This window comes from Mustelus asterias, chromosome 4 (genome assembly GCF_964213995.1).
Source record: "Mustelus asterias chromosome 4, sMusAst1.hap1.1, whole genome shotgun sequence".
Taxonomy (NCBI): Eukaryota; Metazoa; Chordata; class Chondrichthyes; order Carcharhiniformes; family Triakidae; genus Mustelus; species Mustelus asterias.
The window spans coordinates 55855363-55875512 of NC_135804.1; the positions used below are offsets into that span (position 1 = coordinate 55855363).

General features: G+C 41.7%; 1 protein-coding gene across 1 annotated transcript in view; it reads left to right on the plus strand.

Annotated features, from left to right (window-relative positions):
- The window catches only part of phaf1 (phagosome assembly factor 1), a 68046-nt gene that overhangs the window by 21579 nt on the left and 26317 nt on the right, over positions 1-20150 (plus strand). Inside the window, exons 4-6 of the mRNA XM_078211070.1 lie at positions 7479-7522; positions 14827-14906; positions 16116-16210. Coding sequence (XP_078067196.1) covers positions 7479-7522; positions 14827-14906; positions 16116-16210 — 219 coding nt within the window. The remainder of the gene's footprint in view (positions 1-7478; positions 7523-14826; positions 14907-16115; positions 16211-20150) is intronic.

Below are 20150 nucleotides of genomic sequence, written 5' to 3' on the forward strand. Positions count from 1 at the left end.
TAAAGGGCTAATGGAAGCAGGATTGAACATGTTTTTTTCTTTCACCACTTAAATAGGAGAATTTTAAAAGGGAGCTTTTCTTTTTACCGGCTGTTTCTTTTGTACCCAACCCCCTCCACCCCTGCCCCACCAAAGACTGGCAGGTATTTAAATATGGAGGTTCTGATCTGCCAGAGATGTATTCAGTCAAAGGGATGCAGGGAAAAGGCCTACGCCAGTCTGCTGATCGTAGACAAGTGTTGAGATGTGCGCATTCTTCTGGCACCAACTGATATATTATGAAGTAGTTGCATCACAGATTCAATCTCCACTTGCCTCTGACAGGCCAGAGAGACACACGGCTCGCTTATAAAATGCAATCCCCAGAAAGCCAGCTGAATAATTGTCATCTCTGCCTTGCTGGGTTGGACAGGCAAGTCTTGAGAATTTCTCTCAGCTTCAGGGCTGTGCCACCCAATCTGGGGAGAGGAGTTGTGACTGTGTTGTATTGGATTCTGGTTTACTATTCTGACACTGTGAAACAGATTTTCTAATTAGTCTGAAGTTGGCATCGTGCTTCATTCTATTCATTTTTCTGGGTTGGAGCCAAGACATTGAGAGAAGCAGCTGAAAATGTTGTTTGGAATACAGATTATTTTCAAAGAATGGCATAGTGATCTTATGCCCCTGGTTTGTGGGGAATGGCCACAGCTTCACTATTTGTTTAGACTTATGCATCTACCTTTTGTTTTCTCTTTTGGTTTTGAGTCAACACTGGCAAGGTAAAGATCAAATGTTTCAAGCTTTGTTTGTACAGGGACTGAAAACAAGTATCAGCTTGGCTTAGTAGTAGCACTTGGACCTCTGAGTCAGAAGTCATGGGTTTGAACTGGAGACTTGAGCGTGCATGATCCAATGCCGTACTGAAGGAGTGCTACTTCGTTGGAGGTGTTGACTTTATTTTAAACAAGCCTCTGTTCTGCCCCTCAAGTGGTTGAAAAGGTGCTATTCAAAGAAGAATAAGAGAGTTCCCCAGGTGTCCTAGGAAACTTTTACCCTTGTTCAAAATCACCAGACAGACTAACTGTTCAGTTATCATGATTTGTATTTTGTGGAATGTAGAGGGCTGAGGGGAGACTTGATTGAGGTTTTTAGGATTTTGATAAGAACTGGTAGGATAGACAGATAAATATTCCCCCTCCCCAACAAACCCCCTCAAATTGTGTGCCATGTTTGTAACCAACAAACTTTAACTTCAAAAGTAATCCACAGGTATATGACACCATGGGCCAGCCTAAGAATGTAACAAGCTACGTTAATGCATTTTTGTTCTGTTCCTACTGTTGCTAGACCTTGGTTAATTTGTTTTTTAGTGGCAGTCTTATCAATTAAGACTGGGTAAAGTACAATAGAGGATGTGTGGAATATTAGGCAGTTGAGCAGTGAAAACACTAGAGTACAGTGCATGTGTTTTCAAGCCTGTGTTGTCTAGATATTGTGTACAAATTGTCCAACACTTTGCTAGGCATAATATGAGGTGACGAATGAGTATATGATAAACACATTGCACAACACTGAACCATGTTGGCTTTAATATGTTTTGATCCTCCCAGTGCACTGGTATTAATACACCAATTATACTGACACCATTAGAATTTTTAAAAATGCATCATCCTGCCATCTTTTTATAAAAATCAGTGTTTATTGCTCCATTATCCTTATTTCCATTTTAAAAAAAATCCTTTTTCAAATCCCTAGTATTTCCTCCTCTAGGGGCGGCACAGTGATTAGCACTTTTGCTTCTCAGTGCCAGGGACCTGGGTTTGATGCCAGCCTTGGGTGACTGTGGAGTTTGTACGTTCTCCCTGTGTCTTCATGGATTTCCTCCAGGTGGTCCGGTTTCCTCCCATAGTCCAAAATGTGCAGGTTAGATGGATTAGCCACGGTAAATACACCAAGTTACGGGGATCAGATGGGCCTGGGTAAGATGCTCTTTCAGAGAATCAGTGCACATTCATTGGGCCAAATGACTCCTTTCTTCACTAAGGATTCTATGGTAAAAGTACTTAACTCCATACGCATTTGTCACTTGAGTGAAAACATGTCAAAGAGCTATTTTCAAATTCTTTTTTTTTCAATTTATGACTTGCTTTGAGCAATATTCAGGATTTATGCTGCCTACACCATTTCATTTTTTTCTCCATGTGACCTTTCTACTCCCTTAATCACCTGCTTTTCTAGAAGTTAATTTTATTTTCATCTTTCCTCATGACCCAACTGATTACCATGTCTCATGTTTTTTGAGCTGCTCTGATGCTCTGTCTGACCAATACATTGCAAAGCTCCAACAGAACCTCAATACTTGTATCCTTTTCCATAAAATCATTATTATGGGCAGAAATTCCAACCACTTTCATTCTCGCCCCAGAAATAACTAAATAATTAAAAGCTCAAATTTACAACTTTCTATTTGCTCAAGCTATTAGCCTCTTGGTATTGACTTCACCATCATAACCACTAGGCTGCCATATTAATTCTTTATCTCTGCATTCTGTTTCACTTAATAGCTTTACCACATTGCCCAGACATTAAATGATGAGTTAACTATCACATCCAGGCCCTGCACATGTGATGTGGAATCCTATGGTTGATTCGGCATTTGTTACTTGCAGGTCCAAAGAGGCAGTCTGTGCAGTGCTGGTGACTCCATGAATTACAGAGAAATTCAATCCCTTTTACAGATTGAAAGTCATTTTAGGCCATCCACAAAGCACATCTTTTAATCTATAGGCCCAATGGATACCTGTTATCTTAAGACCCCTTTTCTCTAACCATATGGAGCCGACAGTTAACCAGTTTTGCTCCTTTGAAACTTGAATCGCCAAATCTGTAAATCGGAAATTGAGGTGGGAATCATAAATTTCTCCACAAAAATCAATGTGGATTGTTTTGCCTCCTTTGGCTAGCAGTTTTTAAAACATTGTTACACCAGTTTTATACTTTGTGAAGGGTGTTGCTCACTCTAGGTAAGCACTAAACTGATGTCAATCCTCAGTCAACACCTCAGTCAACATTATTGGCTTTGTGATATGAGAATGTGCACAATACAAAAGGAATCATTGTATGGCTAACTAAGGAAGGTAAGGATAGTATCAAGTTGAAAGAAAAGCAGTAGAATGCTACAAGGATTAGTGAGGCCAGAGGATTGGGAAAACTTTGGAAAAAACATTATAAACTGAGAAATTAGAGAATGAGAATAAATTAGTGAAAATATAAAAACGGACAGTAAAAGCTTCTACTACTATACAAAAGAAATGAGTAGCTAAAGTAAGTATTGAGAGGGTGAGACTTGGGATTTAATGTTGGGGATCAAAGAAATGGCAGACTTTGGACAGGTTTTTAAATCTGTTTTCACAAAAAGCATCCCAATAGTCAAAAATAGAGGCAAAAGTGGGGGGTGGGAAACAGGGGATTGATTCCATGACTAGAAAAAAATACTGGGAAAACTGATGAGGCTGAAGCTGACAAATTCCCTAAATCAGATTTCCTGCATCCGAGGGTCATCAAAGAAGTGGTTGTAATCTTCCAAAGTTTCCTAGATTGTGGAAAGCTCCCAGTGAATTAGGAAACTGCAAATGTAACATCTCTGTTTAAGAATGGAGGTCGGTCACCAGTGGAGTGCCCCAGGGATCTGTTCTGGGACCCTTGCTGTTTGTCGTTTTCATAAATGACCTGGATGAGGAAGTGGAGGGATGAGTTGGTAAGTTTGCCGACGACACGAAGGTTGGTGGTGTTGTGGATAGTTTGGAGGGATGTCAGAAGCTGCAGCGTGACATAGATAGAATGCAAGACTGGGTGGAGAAGTGGCAGATGGACTTCAACCCGGATAAATGTAGTGGTCCATTTTGGCAGGTCAAATGGGATGAAGGAGTATAATATCAAGGGTAAGACTCTTAGCAGTGTGGAGGATCAGAAGGACCTTGAGGTCCGGGTCCATAGGACTCTTAAATCGGCCTCGCAGGTAGAGGAGGTGGTTAAGAAGGCATATGGTGTGCTGGCCTTCATCAATTGAGGGATTGAGTTTAGGAGTTGGGAGATAATGATGCAGCTTTATAAGACCCTCGTCAGACCCCACTTGGAGTACTGTGCTCAGTTCTGGTCGCCTCATTACAGGAAGGATGTAGAAATTATTGAAAGGGTGCAGAGAAGATTTACAAGGATGTTGCCTGGATTGGGGGGCATGCCTTATGAGGATAGGTTGAGGGAGCTCTGTCTTTTCTCCTTGGAGAGACGAAGGATGAGAGGTGACCTGATAGAGGTGTACAAGATGTTGAGAGGTATAGATCGGGTGGATTCTGGGAGGCTTTTTCCCAGGGCTGAAATGGCTGCTACGAGAGGACACAGGTTGAAGGTGCTGGGGAGTAGGTACAGAGGAGATGTCAGGGGTAAGTCTTTCTCTCAGAGGGTGGTGGGTGAGTGGAATCGGCTTCCGTCAATGGTGGTGGAGGCAAACTCGATGGGGTCTTTTAAGAGACTTCTGGATGAGTACATGGGACTTAATAGGATTGAGCGTTATAACGGTACAGGTAAGCCTATATATAGGCCTAGGTAGGTAGGGACATGACCGGTGCAACTTGTGGGCTGAAGGGCCTGTTTGTGCTGTAGTTTTTCTATGTTCTATGTTCTAAGAAAGTCAGGAAACTGTAGGCCATTTTTCTTAACGTCTGTCATTAGGAAAATGCTGGAATCCATTATTAAGGATGTTTAGAAAATCCTAATACAATCAGAGGCACTGTAGTTTTATGAATGGGAAATTATGTTTGGCAAATATATTGAGTTTTTTTGAGGATGTAACAGCAAGGTGGCTAAAGTGGGACCAATGGATTCCAAAAGGCATTCAGTAAGGTGCCACATAAAAGGTATTGCACAAGGTAAGAAGTCCTGCCCCAGGCATACCTAAAAATGAGCTGTCAACCTGGTGAAGCTACCATGCAGGACTACTTGCGTGCCAAACAGCATAAGTAGCAAGCAATAGACAGAGCTAAGCAGTTCTGCAACCAACAGATTAGATCCAAGCTCTGCAGTCCTGCCACATCCAGTGATGAATGGTGGTGGCTAATTAAACAACTTACTGGAGGAAGAGGCTCCAAAAATATCTGCATCCTAAATGATGAGGGAGCCCAGCACATCAGTGCAAAAGATGAAGCTGAAGCATTTGCAACAATCTTCAGCCAGAAGTGCCAAGGGATGACCCATCGCAGCCACTACATTTGAAATCAAGAAATGTCTAAAGGCACTGGATACTGCAAAGGCTGTAACACTATTCCGGCAATAGTACTGAAGACGTGCTCCAGAACTTGTTACGTCCTGTTCCAGTACAGCTACAGTATTGGCATCTACCCGGTAATGTGGACAAGCAGCTCACTCGATTGGTATCCCATCCACAAAATTCACTCTCTCCATACCAACTCAGTGGCATCAGTGTGTACAAGATGCACTGCAGGAACTCACCAAGGCTCCTTGGGCAACACCTTCCAAACCCACAGCTACTGCTACCTAGAAGGGCAAGGACAGCAGACAAATGGAAGTTCCCTTCAAGCCATTCACCATTCTGACTTGAAGGGCAATTAGGGATGGACAATAAATGCTGGCCTAGCCAGCGATGCCTACATCCCATGAATGAATTTTCAAAACTTGTTGAGGTTGATTTATTAACATGGATCGAGGATTGGCTAACTAACAGGAAATGGTCAAGATAAATGGATCATTTTCAGATTGGCAAATTATGACCAATGGAGTGCCACAGCAATGAGTGCCAGCGTGTCAACTGTTTCCCATCTATACTAATGACTTGGATAAAGCGATCAAGTGCATTGTAACCAAATTTGGTGATCATACAAAAGTAGAAAAGCAAGTTGTGAAGAGGAGACAGAATTTGCAAAGGATGTAGGTGGTTGTCATAGTCCCAAATGACCATAGGCTGTCTTCCCTTTGAGAATCACCACACTTCAAAGGGTCAAAGTTGAGAAGATGGGGCCTTCATGGATAACCTCATCCCGTACAGGAATTGAACCCATGCTGTTGGGGTTACTCTGCATTACGAACCAGCTGTCCAGCTAACCCAAAAGGTTAAGTGTGTGTGGGGGGAAAATTTAGAAGATGGAATAAGATGTGGGAATATGTAAGTTTGTCCACTTTGGCAGGGAGACTGGAAAAGCAGAATATTATTTAAATGGAGAGAAACTGCAGAATGCTGCAGCACAGAGGGATCTGAGTGTCCTTGTAAATGAATCACATAAAGCAGGGGTCTACAGCAAGTTATTAGGGCAAATGGAATGGAGGCCTTTACTGCAAAGAGATAGAGACTAAAAATAGGTAAGTATTGCTACAACTGTGCAGGGTATGGGACTTGGGAGTACTGCATGTAGTTTTGGTCTCTTGAGATACTGTACTTGTATCTCTCTATTGTACCTGCACTAGAAGCAGTTCAGAGAAGGTTCACCAGATTCACTCTTGGGATGAAACGGGTGTTTTTTGAGGAAAAGTAGAGCACATTGGGCCTATACTCATGGCAATTTAAAAGAATGAGAGGTTATCTTCTAGAAACAGATAAGATTCTGCGGGGCCTTGACAGGGTCGATGCTGAGAGGATAGTTCCCCTCATGGAGGAATCTAGAATTTAGGGGGTCACTGTTTCAAAAGACTGAGATGGGAAGAACTTTTTTCCAGAGGATCATTAATCTTCAGAATTCACTTCCCCAAAGAACTCAAGATTTGAGTCATTGAATATATTCAGGGCTGAGTTGGACAAACCTTTTGTCCATGTGGAAGTCCAGAGTTATGGAGAGACAGACAGGAAAGTAGGGTTAAGTCACAATCCAATCAGCTGTGATCTTATTGAATGGTAGAGCAGGCTCAAGGGGCCACATGGCCTTTTGCTCCTTTGTCTTATGACTTGTGATTCAGCAGCTCATAACTCCAGGCAGGAAAGAGTGTTTAATACTGAGTAACTATGAAACAGATTTTCTATATACAGTCCCATCACCATCTCCAATTATCTCTCCCTTTACCATTCTCAGCATCCCCATTCCATTTGCCCTCTCTTCAGTGCTGAGCACCTCCAACACCTACATTCCCCCAAGTACAAAATCGAGTGGTGAATCGCAGGTTTAGTTAGATGTGTTGGACTTTGTCGTCATGCAGTGTAATTCTCATTTTGGTTGGCTTTGTTGAAGGGAGGTGGCTGAAGGTAAAATCATTTAGTACTTGGTAGGAGAGAAATGTTAACCTTGACCAGTTATGCATTTATAGCAGGTAGTTAAGAGCAAATTATTTACCTGTTTCTCACCCCAGTGGTAGGTACAGCAGGGAGGAGACAAAACAATACAGAACCAGGATGTACATGTAGCAACAGCAGTGAGGTCTCTCGCTTTATCCAAATCTGATATTTGTTGGGCACAATGGCAAAACTGACCTTTTATTTTTTTTCACCCCTATAGGTCATTGAAGTTTATGACTTGAGTAAAGTTAAATTGAAATACTGGTGAGTATTTTTACTGTGTTTCCCTTATGCTAATCTATGCTGCTTGGATCCCAAGTATAGGCCAATGGCTGCAATGTTCATGATGTGGAGATGCTGGCGTTGGACTGGGGTAAGCACAGTAAGAAGTCTCACAAGCTTGTGGCTTGTGCTACCAAATAAACCTATTGGACTTTAACCTGGTGTTGAGAGACTTCTTACTGTGCAATGGTGTTACCAGGGCTTTGAAAGAACATACTGGGCAATGCCCAAGTATATTCTGGTAGACTGATTCCAAGACTGAGCTTGCTGGATTCCCATGTATCTTTTTGTTATAAGAGGTTAGAATGTAAGAAGTTAATGAAATTGTATGGTGCATTTTCTCTGGTAAGTAAATAACTCCCTGGACTTTTTGCTTTTGTTTTCTTTTAGGATGGGACAGTATTGTAACATGGACGATGAAAGCAAGTTCCTATTCAGATAGTGCTGAAAGTTGCGAAGGCTAATCACAGACCCAAAGCTCAAATCGAACAAAAAAATTGGAAATGCCATAATTTGTTAATTTTTAAAAAACTTTGGGCTTTCTAGTGGGTGAAGGCTGACAGTAAAATCATTTAGTAATTTTCATGTTTGCCTAACAAACAAAAAGTCCCTAGTTCAAGACCAGGCAGAGATAGTGTCATTTAATTCAAGAATTGGGACTTGCTTGGTTAAAAACTGGGCGGCATGGACAAGTTGGGCCAAAGGGCCTGTTTCCATGCTGTAAACATCTATGACTCTATAATGAGAATAAGATCTATACCCTTCCCACTGGTATTGATCCCTCAGTGAAGTATGATTCTGCACAAATAGGGCACTCAATTAAGTTAACTAAGTGTTTGATTCATTGCAACTTTGTCTTCAGGCTCTCCAGCCCCTGCTCTCCACACCTCTTCCCACTGAGATACTCAGACTTGTGATGCTATCCAAGTTCAGAACTATTAGTTTGGGAAATTTTATTCATTAACACTGCATAGATTACTGTACTTTCCTGCCAGTTGATTGGAAAAGCTCCACTTTTTATTTTATCTGGGAACTGAGTAAAAGGGGTTTGTCCATTTTAAGATTGAGTAGGTTTGTGTGTTTTTTAAGTTTATTTGGCAGCAACTAAATCCATTAATTTTCACAAGGCTTGCCAATCAATTTTTAAACCCATGAACAGAAAATGACATTGATGCCAATACAATTGAGTGTTAGAATTAACTGCAGTTGAATGTTAGAATTAATCCGAGATGTTATTTATTGTTCTTTACCTAGTTCTCGAAGATTTTTGATTTTAAGATTGAATGTTTCCAATATTTTTCATCACTGTAGCCTATTTTTAGATGTACTGACTGAGGACAATGGGTTAGGTGGGTCATTTTCTCACAGGCCTCCGTTAGTGCTGCTCTGAAATTGCCACCAAATGATTTGAGAAGGGAGCTTGGGATGGCTAGCTAATGGAAACGGCTTTTCTTAGTCTATCTTTAAACCCCAGCTTCCATTGTAGCTGAGAGCAAGAACTCCATTGAACAGTTTGCAACGTGGCAAAAAGCCACATTGACGAACAGTTTCATTGGACATTTGTGACGCTGTCTTCACTGCAATTCATTATCAGCTTGCTGCAAACAATATTTATTTTGTCAGATTTACTAACATTTATCACAGATATTTGAAAAATATCTGTGACAAATGTCGAACAAAATTGCTTTTCTTCTGCACTGGCAATTAAAGTATTTGTATATCACTACTGTAGGATAGGTATTTCAGTGCATGTTCAATGGCAACTGAGGAAAAAGTTTATGGGGTTTTAAACTGGAAGTTTTAAGTGGAACCACTGGAAAGGTGGGGTAAGAGTCTAGTTTTGGCTACAAGATAAAATATCAAGAAAGAACAGTTAGAGAAGGATTAAATGGGAGGACAACATCAGAAAATGGACAGAGGGAAAAATTAGAGCAGCATGCAGAATTGCTGTGAACAGAGAGCGATGCCTATGGCCCCATGCAGACTATGACGAATTATGAATAAAAACTGGAACCTGACAGCTCAGGGAACCACACTGGATTGTTTGCTTACTTTAGGAATTACTGGAAGACCCACAATTACTTTATAAATTCAAGATGGTCAAGCCGAATGCTGAAACGTTATAAAGCTACAGTTAGGCCAAGTCTGGTTGTCACACTTTAGGAAGATTTGAGGACCTTGATAATAGGGTTCAGACTAGCTCCAGGGATGGTGAATTTGAACTACAAGGTTAGGTTGGAGAAGCTGGAGTTTGGATAATATAGACAAAGTAAAGCTGGTTCTTTTAACTGATGGTAGATGGACCGTGGGAAACAGATTTAAGATTTTGGGGAAGAGATATGGGATTGGGGGGATTGAATATGAGGAAGATAATTTTTACATAGCAAGTGGTAATAACCTGGAACTCGCTACCCGTGAGAGTAGTGGAATGGAGACAGTCAAAAGGTCATTGGTTGCACACTTGAAAGAAATAAACCTACTGGGATAGAACGGGACTGACTGAATTCCTCTGCAGAGAGTTGGAGTAGTGGGTAGAATGGATGCCTGATGTGTTGTAATGATTCTGACTCTCAAAATCAGTAGAGCTCTTTCTCTGACATTTCAAAGTTTATAAGCACTAACTTATCACAGAATATATGTTATAAAAAGTAAGAAATAGGAACTGGAGTAAGCTATTTGCCCCCTTTGAACCTACTCCAACATTGAAAAGGATCATAGCTGATTTCTGACCTCAATTCCACCTGGTCATACTGTCCATTTATCCCTTCATTCCTTCAGCACCCAAATATCTATTGACCTCTGTATTGAATATACTCAATAAATGAACATCCATTGCTTTCTTGGAGGTGGAGAATTCCAACACGTTGAGTGAGAAATTTCTTCTCATCTCCATCCTAAATAACCAACCCCTTACTCGTAGACTGCGTCCCCGTGTTCGAGATTCTCCAAGCAGGGGAAACATTTCTCAGCATTTATCCTGTAAAGCCCCTTAGGAGTTTTTGTATATTTCAATAAAATCATCTCATTCTTCCAAACTCTAGGAAATATGGGTCGAGTCCACTCGATCTCATTTGGAGAGCCAGTGTGGACACAATAGGCCAAATGTGGACTCCTGCGCCATAACAATTCTATGATCTCTCTTCATTGCACAAATTCCTCATTTGAAGAACCTGTCATTGCACTCCCTCGAGTGCAAATGTGTCCTGGGATAAGGAAACCAAAACTGTACAGAGTACTCCACGTGTGGCCTCTCCAATGCCCTTTATATTTGTCAGAAGACAACTTTACTTGTATACTGAAATTCCTTTGTACAATTTGCTTTCCTAATTGTTTGCTGCATGTTAACTTTGATTCATCAATGACACCCTGGCCTCTGAGTATAAATGTTTTGCTGTGTTTCATCATTCAGGAGACATTTTGCTTTTCTATTTTTTTACAGTTGGTCACATTGCTTTCCATCTGCCATGTTCCTCCCTCCCTCAACAGATCTATCTATATCCCTCTGCAGCTACTTTGTGTTCCCCTTGCCACTTATTTCAGCTACTTTGTCATCAGCAAATTTGATTTATGTTGTACTGAATCCTCTCATCTAAGCCAGTAATATAGATTTTAAATAGCTGTGGCTCAAGTACTGAGCTTTGCAGGACCTCACTAGTTCCAGTTTACTAACCCAAAAATGGTCAGTTTATTCCTACTTTGTTTTCTGTCCATAAATCTGTACTGACTCTGCTTAATCATGTGACCATTTTTAGGTCCCCTGTTATCACATTCCTAATAATGGGTGTCAAACATTTTGTCTACAACTGATGTTTAGCTAATTGACCTATATCTCCCAGTTTGCTCTCTTCCTTAAATAGCAGGGTTTGTATTTGCTACCTGCCGATTATTGGGAACTATTCTAGAATCTTAAGGATTTTTGAAAGATCAAAACCAATGCATCCACTTTCTCTGCAGCTACCTTCAAACCTTAGGATGCAGGTTGTCAGGTCCAGGGGAATTATCACCAATTAACCCCATTAATTTCCCCAGTATTATTTTTTCTTTACTGATTTTTTTTTAACTTTTTCATTCTTGCTAGACTTTTGGCTCCCCATTATTTCCAGAATGTTTTGTGTTTTCTACGATGAAGACAGAGCCAAAGTATTTGGTTAATTTCTCTACCATTTCCTTATTCCCCATGATTAATTTCACCGAGCTCTGCCTCTATTCAGCATACATTTACTTTCACTAATCTCTTCCAATTTACAAAAACATGAGTTATGTTTTTATGTCTCTTGCTAGTCTACTCTCATACATTTCTTGGCCCTCCTTTGAATTTTAAAGTCCTCCCAATCCTTGGGTTTACTACTTTCTTTGGCTCCTTTAATCTCATGTTATTTTTAGCTCTCCTTGTTAACCACAGTTGGACCACTTTTTCTGTGGTGTTTTTGTGCCTTAAAGGAATGTAAGTTTGTTATAAATTGTGTTCTTTAAATGTTAGCCATTGCATGTTTACTGTCAAATCTCGTAGTTTCCCAATCCACCTTGGCGTCTCATACCTGTGTAATTTGTTGTGTTTAGATTTAAAATCTTAGTTTCAGACTTGACTAAATCATTTTCAAATTTCATATAAAATTCTACCATTTCTTCCTTAAGGGGTCCTTTATTTCAAGGTTATTAATTAAACCCTTTTATCATTTTATAATGCTACATTCAAAATAGCCTATCCCTAACTAAGCCTTAGTTGGTTATAGGTTACATAAATCTCCAAGTATTGTTTACATTCCCCACACTATTACTGCAAATTTGGTTTCCCCACTATATATGGAGATTAATGTCCCCATGATTACCGTATTACTATTATTACATGCACTCTGATTTATACTCTGCCCTACACCCCAACTACTGTCAGGGGGCCTATAAACAGCTCCTAATGTTTTCTTTTCCTCTGCTATTTGCTAGCTCCCACCCAAACTAATTCTACATGGTGCTTTTCAGAGTTAAGATCTTTTCTCTCTACTGCCTTTGCCTCCTTTATCATCAGAGCTACTCTTTTTGTTTTGCTATCTCTTCTAAAGTTAAGTACCCTGGAATTCTATATTTAGTTCCCAACCTTGGTCATTTTGCAGTCATGTTTCTGTAATGGCAATTAGATGAACCCTGTTTGATTCTTTCTAATTTTCCCCTATGTAAACTTAGCTGCCATTGCCCTATCACCTTTGTTACTGTCATTGAGACTTCCTGATTGCTTTATTTTACCCAAACTGCCATTCACATTTTCCTTGCTGCTTTTGAATTTACCATTTTCTGAATCCTCCCGCACTAACTTTATTAGTTTAAAGACCTGTCTACTACCCTAATTATTCAATTTGCCAGTACACTAATCCTAGCCCTGTTTAAGTAGAGGCTGACCAAAGGGAAATGGCTTCCTCTTTCCTGAGTGCCACAGGCCCATGGAGCGGAACTGCACCCCTCCACCTCCCACACCATTCTTTCAACCATGTTGAATCTTTTAATTTGTTTATCCTGATACCAGTTGAGAGCTGGTTCAGGTAACCATCCAGAGGTTATGACCTTTTGAGGTTTTACTTTTTAATTTGAACCCTAAGTCTTTGAACCACACTCAGAACATCATTCCTAGTTCTCTCCATGTTACTTCCTATGTGGACCACAACACCTGGATCCTCCCTCCTGCCAATTCAAGTTTTCCTCCATCCAGAGGATGTCTTTAACCATGGCACTGGGCAGGCAATACAACTTTCGCAACTCGACAGGTATTTATTTCCAGGGCTATACTGCCCCCTACCATCAACATGTTCCTTTTAGCGTTCCTCATAATTGGCCTCCTGAGCCATGATGCCATGGTCGGTTTGGCCAACCTACCTGCTGTCCTGCGCATCCACGCAGGGAGACCTGTTTGTCAAAGTAATGGACTGAGGTCCCTCAGTTACATCCTAGGTACCCATACCTGCCAGATGCACGGTCAGACCTCCCTGTCCTTGACCATTGACCAACCTAAGAGCTTTGACTGCCTCCTGAAGCCAAGTGTCCAGATAACGCTCCATCTCCCTGCTGGCTCACTATGTCTGCAACTTTGAGTTCCGCTCAACAATACTGAGCCAGTGCTGTGGACACTTATGCAGATGTGATTGTTGGGGATCACAATGCTCTCTACACACTCCCATCTGCTGCAGTTTTGTGAAGTTGAAAGGGTGTATGGCTTCTAAAGGAAGCTATAGAGCGAGTGAATTCTTTCCAATGTATTTAATCACAAACAAATGACCTTAAGATGGAATCCAAGCCACCTTAAACTCTTAAGCTTCATGTGTTGAATGAACAGTCCAATCAGCCCACAAATGCAGTTGTTCGTGACCTTGATTTTTTTCCCTCTGATTGCACAATGCTCAGTGAAATTGTGGAAAAGATTTGAGTGCAAACGTTATGGTAACTAATCCAGACCACACGGGGTGGGTGTGTTCTTTTGGATTTCCTTGTGACAGGATCTTCTATCATTGATTCAAGATTAGAAGAGTTACTACGTTGTTTATTCATTGTCTACCTAAACCATTCACACCAGGAAGATCCTTGGTTGATAACCATATCCACTAAAGCTCTGCTTTGATGTTTGCTGTAATTGATCTAATTATTTCTTGATCAAGAAGGAAAACGTTGTCCAAATACCTGCTCCAGATCTTTAGCCAGCAGCTGTTGCAAACACACGGGCAGGACATTTGCAGGCCATTTGTCTGTAAAGATGTCACAACACTCCTTGTTTTGGGTTTTCACAAATACTGGCCACTTTGGTGATGTACTGAAGCACAGCCAGTGCCTTTGGTGGGGAGGATGAATGAAACTCCTTTAGGCTGCTGCACAGTATAGAGCAGAGGCACTGGGGAGATGACATGGGTTTGAGTGCCTGGACTGTATTATGCATTCTGACTGAACACCAAGAACAGTCCATTCATCACTGGGAGCTTCCCACAAAGTGAGGAGTGGTGAGCAGTGGTGAGGATGTGGAAAGAATGTCTCTGTCACAGGGAGGAGCACTAGAGTGCTGTCTACTTACACCCACTCATATTTGTTAGAAAGCTTCAAAGAAATTAAGCATTGCAGCTGACAACCTTGTAGGTCTGCTGCTGCTCATGATTACCAGCTGGTAATGCCTGAGGTTGATTTCTGGGTGGGAAGTGGGGAGACAAAAAAGTAGTTTGTAGTCTGCTTTTCCCTCTACTGGATAAGTCTCCAATCTCGGTAATAAACTCTCTCTCTACATGGATTTTTCTGATTTGTTCCTTATTCTGTTGCAGTGGTGTACACTTCAACTCTCAGGCTATTGCTCCAACCATAGAGCAGATTGACCAGTCATTTGGAGCAACTCACCCTGGAGGTAACTGCTGTGTGTGCGCGCACAGCAAATCTAATTAGAGATGTAAACATTAAAGGCTTCTGATGAAGTAAATAGAGAAAAGTTAAGACATTAAGATCATTGCAACAAGAACGGAGGCTATGTTTGGAACACCTGGGATGCCTGACCAGGAATAGTGGTGAAAACAGAATCCACAATAGTTTTTAAAAGGAAAAGTGGATAATATTTTGGGAGGCAAAGGAGCTTTACATGGAATGTACAGGAGAATGAAAATTGTTAGATCGAGTGGGCTGAATGGCCTTTCGCTGCTGTAAAATTCTTTTTGATTGTAGAATTGCAGCCTCCAATTTCCCAACTGTTTTCAACTACATTAGCACTTGGGTGGGAGTTATTACAAGAAGGAAAATGGAGTTCCTGCCTCTGCCTAGGACGTGGCAGGAACTTTGTATCTGAGATTGGTGAGGCCATATCAAGTTTAATGTAATCTCAAGTGATTTATTTTTTCATGCCTTCCACATCATTTCTTATGATAGCACTGAGCATGGGTTAGTTGTAATGTTTACTCATATTAATCGAGTTTAAAGGTAAAGCTTATAATGCAAATTAGTTGGAGGACAAGAAACTCGCATGCTGTTTTTATTTTGCTGCTGTTTTGTCGCAGCTACTTAAAGGTGTTGGTTATTAAGTTTATCCTTTATTGTGTAGGGGCAGAACATTTTGCTAAGAGATTCAGGGGAAACTGTTTATTGTTGACCATGGTTCAACTTGCACAGTGAGTGTTCCTCCCTGGGATCTATTCGAGGGGGGAAAAAAAACAATGAGCAGAAAAGCAGCAATTGAGGCAACATTGCACTGAATGTTTCCAGAGTGCAGTAACATAGTGGGAATGATACTGTGTGTATTATCAGAACAATGGTCTGATTCACTTCTCCAGCCATGCAATTCTGCTGAGCTTGACACTGTTATAAATGTAACAAACACAACTGCTTTGTAATAGCAACAGGTTCTGGATAGTCAGTGATTACTGATGCCTATAGGCCAATGGGCCAGGGTACTTGTGGTAAGAGAGAAACAAAAATGAGCAAGTGTGGTATGAGTTGACTAGGATACATATGCTTTGGTGGTGTGTACAACAATGTTGGGAGAATTGCAAGAGAATCCATTACAATCTGCTTGCTCACAAGATGAAGTACATTAACTTAATTGCTGTTCCTTTCCTTCACATTCTAGTGTACAATGCAGCTGAACAGCTTTTTCATCTCAATTTCCGAGGGCTTTCCTTTTCCTTTCAACTGGACTCCTGGAAAGAAGCTCCAAAATTTGAGGTGAGGCCACAAATTGCAATGACTCTGCTGATAATGGAGTTGAGTTTTCCATTGTTTTTTTCTGATTAAGCCCAAACTGCTCATCACCCCCACCAAGCTCACTTGATGGCTTAGCTGGTAAATGCATCACTGTGTAAATTGAGCCATACTGACCAGGAAACTCTGAATTTGATCAGTGCCAAGATTGAGAGAATTCTTTAAGTCAGAGCGAAAATTGGCCAGATTTTCCACTTTCGTTTGCTATCCATTGATTCTTGCCATCCACATCAGTTAGGGATTGAATAAGGTTAGTTGTGATGCTCTCTATCTGCCATCACTCCATCTGGAAAGTTGGTTGTTTGTGAATGTTCCAGACAGCCCATGTGAGAAGCAAAGGGAAAAGAATGGGAGAAAAATTCTTGTAGCCCAACACATCTGGTGGAGCTCAGTGGTGCAACCCTTTTATAAGGGCAGTTTTCTTTTGTCTCTATCCTTCACCAGAGCTAAAATGTGCAGAGCTCTGACTGTGGTTTGAAGTTCAGGTAATATCAGTAGGCCTGAAATTTTCCCAGTGCATGGAAGTCTGGGGAAAGTCAATACAGCTGCTGAGCCAAAGCTAGGTTAGATCCAATTCCAATCATCTGACCGTCCCCCAATAGGTTCCTCCATGTGCTTTCTTTCTGCCTTACCAGGATATGAGGGGGTTAGGTAGAAGTAGTGAGCTTGTTGCTGGTGAACCTGCATGGGACAGTCCAGTGAGTGGCAACAAAGGAAAGTGATATTGTTTCCATTTTATTTGCATACCGTTTCAATACAAGCTCTACTTAAGGCTGCAAATGGTCCATTGCTATGTCCACCATTGCCCTGTGAGGAAGAGCCCAAGTAATGCAGAAAGAGTGAGCATCTGGCATTATGGGTCAATGCCACTTTTACCCCTGCTTTGCACACAATATAACTGCACAGTGGAGGAATATTAGTTCTATAACGTGACTAAATTGAGCAGGACATGAAAGGGAATGGGAAATGCAGATGCCATCTTAGGATGTAAATGAAGCACTGCAGATTTGAGGTGCGAAAGGGGGAGAGGAAGCTGCAGACAGGGAGGGGGGGGCTGCAGATGGGGGGATGGGGGGAGGGGGGGGGGGAGTTGCGGGAGGGGTGGCTGCAGGAGGGGAGAGTGCAGGCCGAACCATAAAACTACAGCACAAGGTAACCATTTGGCCCACCTTGTCCATGCCAGCCCGAGATGCCCTTTCTAATCCCAACTTCCTGCACCCAGGCCGTAGTCCTGGAGCTGACAGCACTTATAAAGTACCTGGATCTGCACCTTAAGAGCCTAGGGTCTCTGCCTCCACCACCAGTGAATTCCAGACATCCACCACCCTTTGCGTAAAAAAGATCTTCCTCATGTCCTCTCTACACCTACTGTTGCTTACCTTGAATCCATGCCCCTGGTTCTTGAATTCTCCACAAAGGGAAACAATTTTATCCTGTCCACTCTATCCCTTTTCCTCATAATCTTATACACCTCTATTAAGTCACCCCTCAGCTTTCTTTGTTCCAAGGAAAATAACCCCAACCAATCCAATCTCTCCTCATAGCTACACTTTTCTAGCCCTGGCAACATTATTGTAAACCTCCTCTCCACCCTCTCCAGAGCAATTATGTCCTTTCTGTGAAATGGTGACCAAAACTGTACACGCTATTCCAGTTAAGGGGTGCAAAAGTCTGAGGTCACGTACCAACCGACTCAAGAACAGCTTCTTCCCTGCTGCCATCAGATCTTTGAATGGACCTACCTCATGTTAAGTTGACCTTTCTCTACAGCCTAGCTATGACTGTAACACTGCATTCTGCATTCTTTCCTTCACTATGAATGGTATGCTTTGTCTTTATAGCGTGCAAGAAACTACTTGTCACGTGTATTAGTATACAGTGAAAATAATAGATCAAATCACCAGTGTTTTGTACAGTTCCAACATTATATTCTTACTTTTGTATTCTATATCTCTGCCAATGGAGGAGAGTTTTCCATATGCCTTCTTTACAATCTTGTCTATTTAACCTGCTGCCTTTACGGACCTGTGTACTTGAACGGCAAGATCTCTCATTTAATCTACCCTTCATAGTATACTCCCATTTATTGTATTCCCTATAATTGTTTGACCTCCCTAAACGCATTACCTCCCACTTCTCTGTTAAAATCCTAATGCCACTTTACTGCCCACTCCACCAACCCATCGATATTGTTTGTAGATTGTAGCTATCCTCTACACTATCCATATTCGGCCAACCTTTGTGGCATCTGCAAATTTCTCAATCATGCCCCACATGTCCAAATTGTTAATATATAATGCAAACCGCAATGGTCCCAACACCGAATTCAGTGGAACACCATTTGAAACAACTTTCCATTCACAAGAGCATCCATTGACCATTACCCTTTGTTTCCCCTTACAAAGTCAACTTTTGATCCAGTTTTCCACATAGAATAGAAATCATAGAAACCCTATAGTGCAGAAGGAGGCCATTTGGCCCATCGAGTCTGCACCGACCACAATCCCACCCAGGCCCTACCCCCACATATTTACCTGCTAATCCCTCTAACCTACGCATCTCAGGACTCTAAGGGGCAATTTTTAACCTGGCCAATCAACCTAACCCGCACACCTTTGGACTGTGGGAGGAAACCGGAGCACCCGGAGGAAACCCACGCAGACACGAGGAGAATGTGCAAACTCCACACAGACAGTGACCCGAGCCGGGAATCGAACCCGGGACCCTGGAGCTGTGAAGCAGCAGTGCTAACCACTGTGCTACCGTGCCGCCCTACTGTGCTACCGTGCCGCCCATACATTACCCTGTATCCCATGTGCTTTTACTTTTTTGACCAATCTGCTGTGTGGGACTTTGTCAAATGCCTTTCTCAATCCATGTACTACCTTCATCAACCCTTGTCACTTCCTCAAAGAATTCAATCAAGTTTGGGAGGCAAGACCTGCCTTTAACAAATCCATGCTGACCATGCCTGACAAGTCATACAGGAGTGTGACTTGTCATATTGAATACAGGAGTTGGAATGTCTTGTTGAAGTTGTACAAGACATTGGTAAGGCCACACTTGGAATACTGTGTGCAATTCTGGTCACCCTATTATAGAAAGGATATTATTGAACTAGAAAGAGTGCAGAAAAGATTTACTAGGATGCTACCGGGACTTGATGGATTGAGTCATAAGGAGAGGCTGGATAGACTGGGACATTTTTCTCTGGAGTGTAGAAGGCTGAGGGGTGACCTTATAGAGGTCTATAAAATAATGAGGGGCTTAGATCAGCTAGATAGTCAATATCTTTTCCAAAGATAGGGGTGTCTAAAACTAGAGGGCATAGGTTTAAGGTGAGAGGGGAGAGATACAAAAGTGTCCTGAGGGGCAATTTTTTCAGAGGGTGGTGAGTGTCTGGAACAAGCTGCCAGAGGTGGTAGTAGAGGTGGGTACAATTTTCTCTTTTAAAAAGCATTTAGACATGGGTACGATGGGTATAGAGGGATATGGGCCAAATATGGGCAATTGGGATTAGCTTAGGGGTTTTAAAAAAAAAAGGGCGGCATGGGCAAGTTGGGCCGAAGGGCCTGTTTCCATGCTGTAAACCTCTATGACTCTAAGTCCATGCCTTTCTACATGACAGTTAATCCTATCTCTCAGGATTGATTCTACTAATTTGCTCACCACCAATGTAAGACTAACTAACTGGCCTATAATTGTTTGGCATTTCTTCAAGCCCTTTTTAAACAATGGAATTACATTTGAGGTCCTGCATTTTAATTTATCTCCTAACTTCCTGTACTCAGCTTGCAGGTTCTCATCCTGTAGTTTACCTATGTTGTAGGTACCATGTGTACCACTTGACCACCTTCCCTCCCCAGAATGTCCTACAACACTCCGTGACATCCTGGACCCCAGC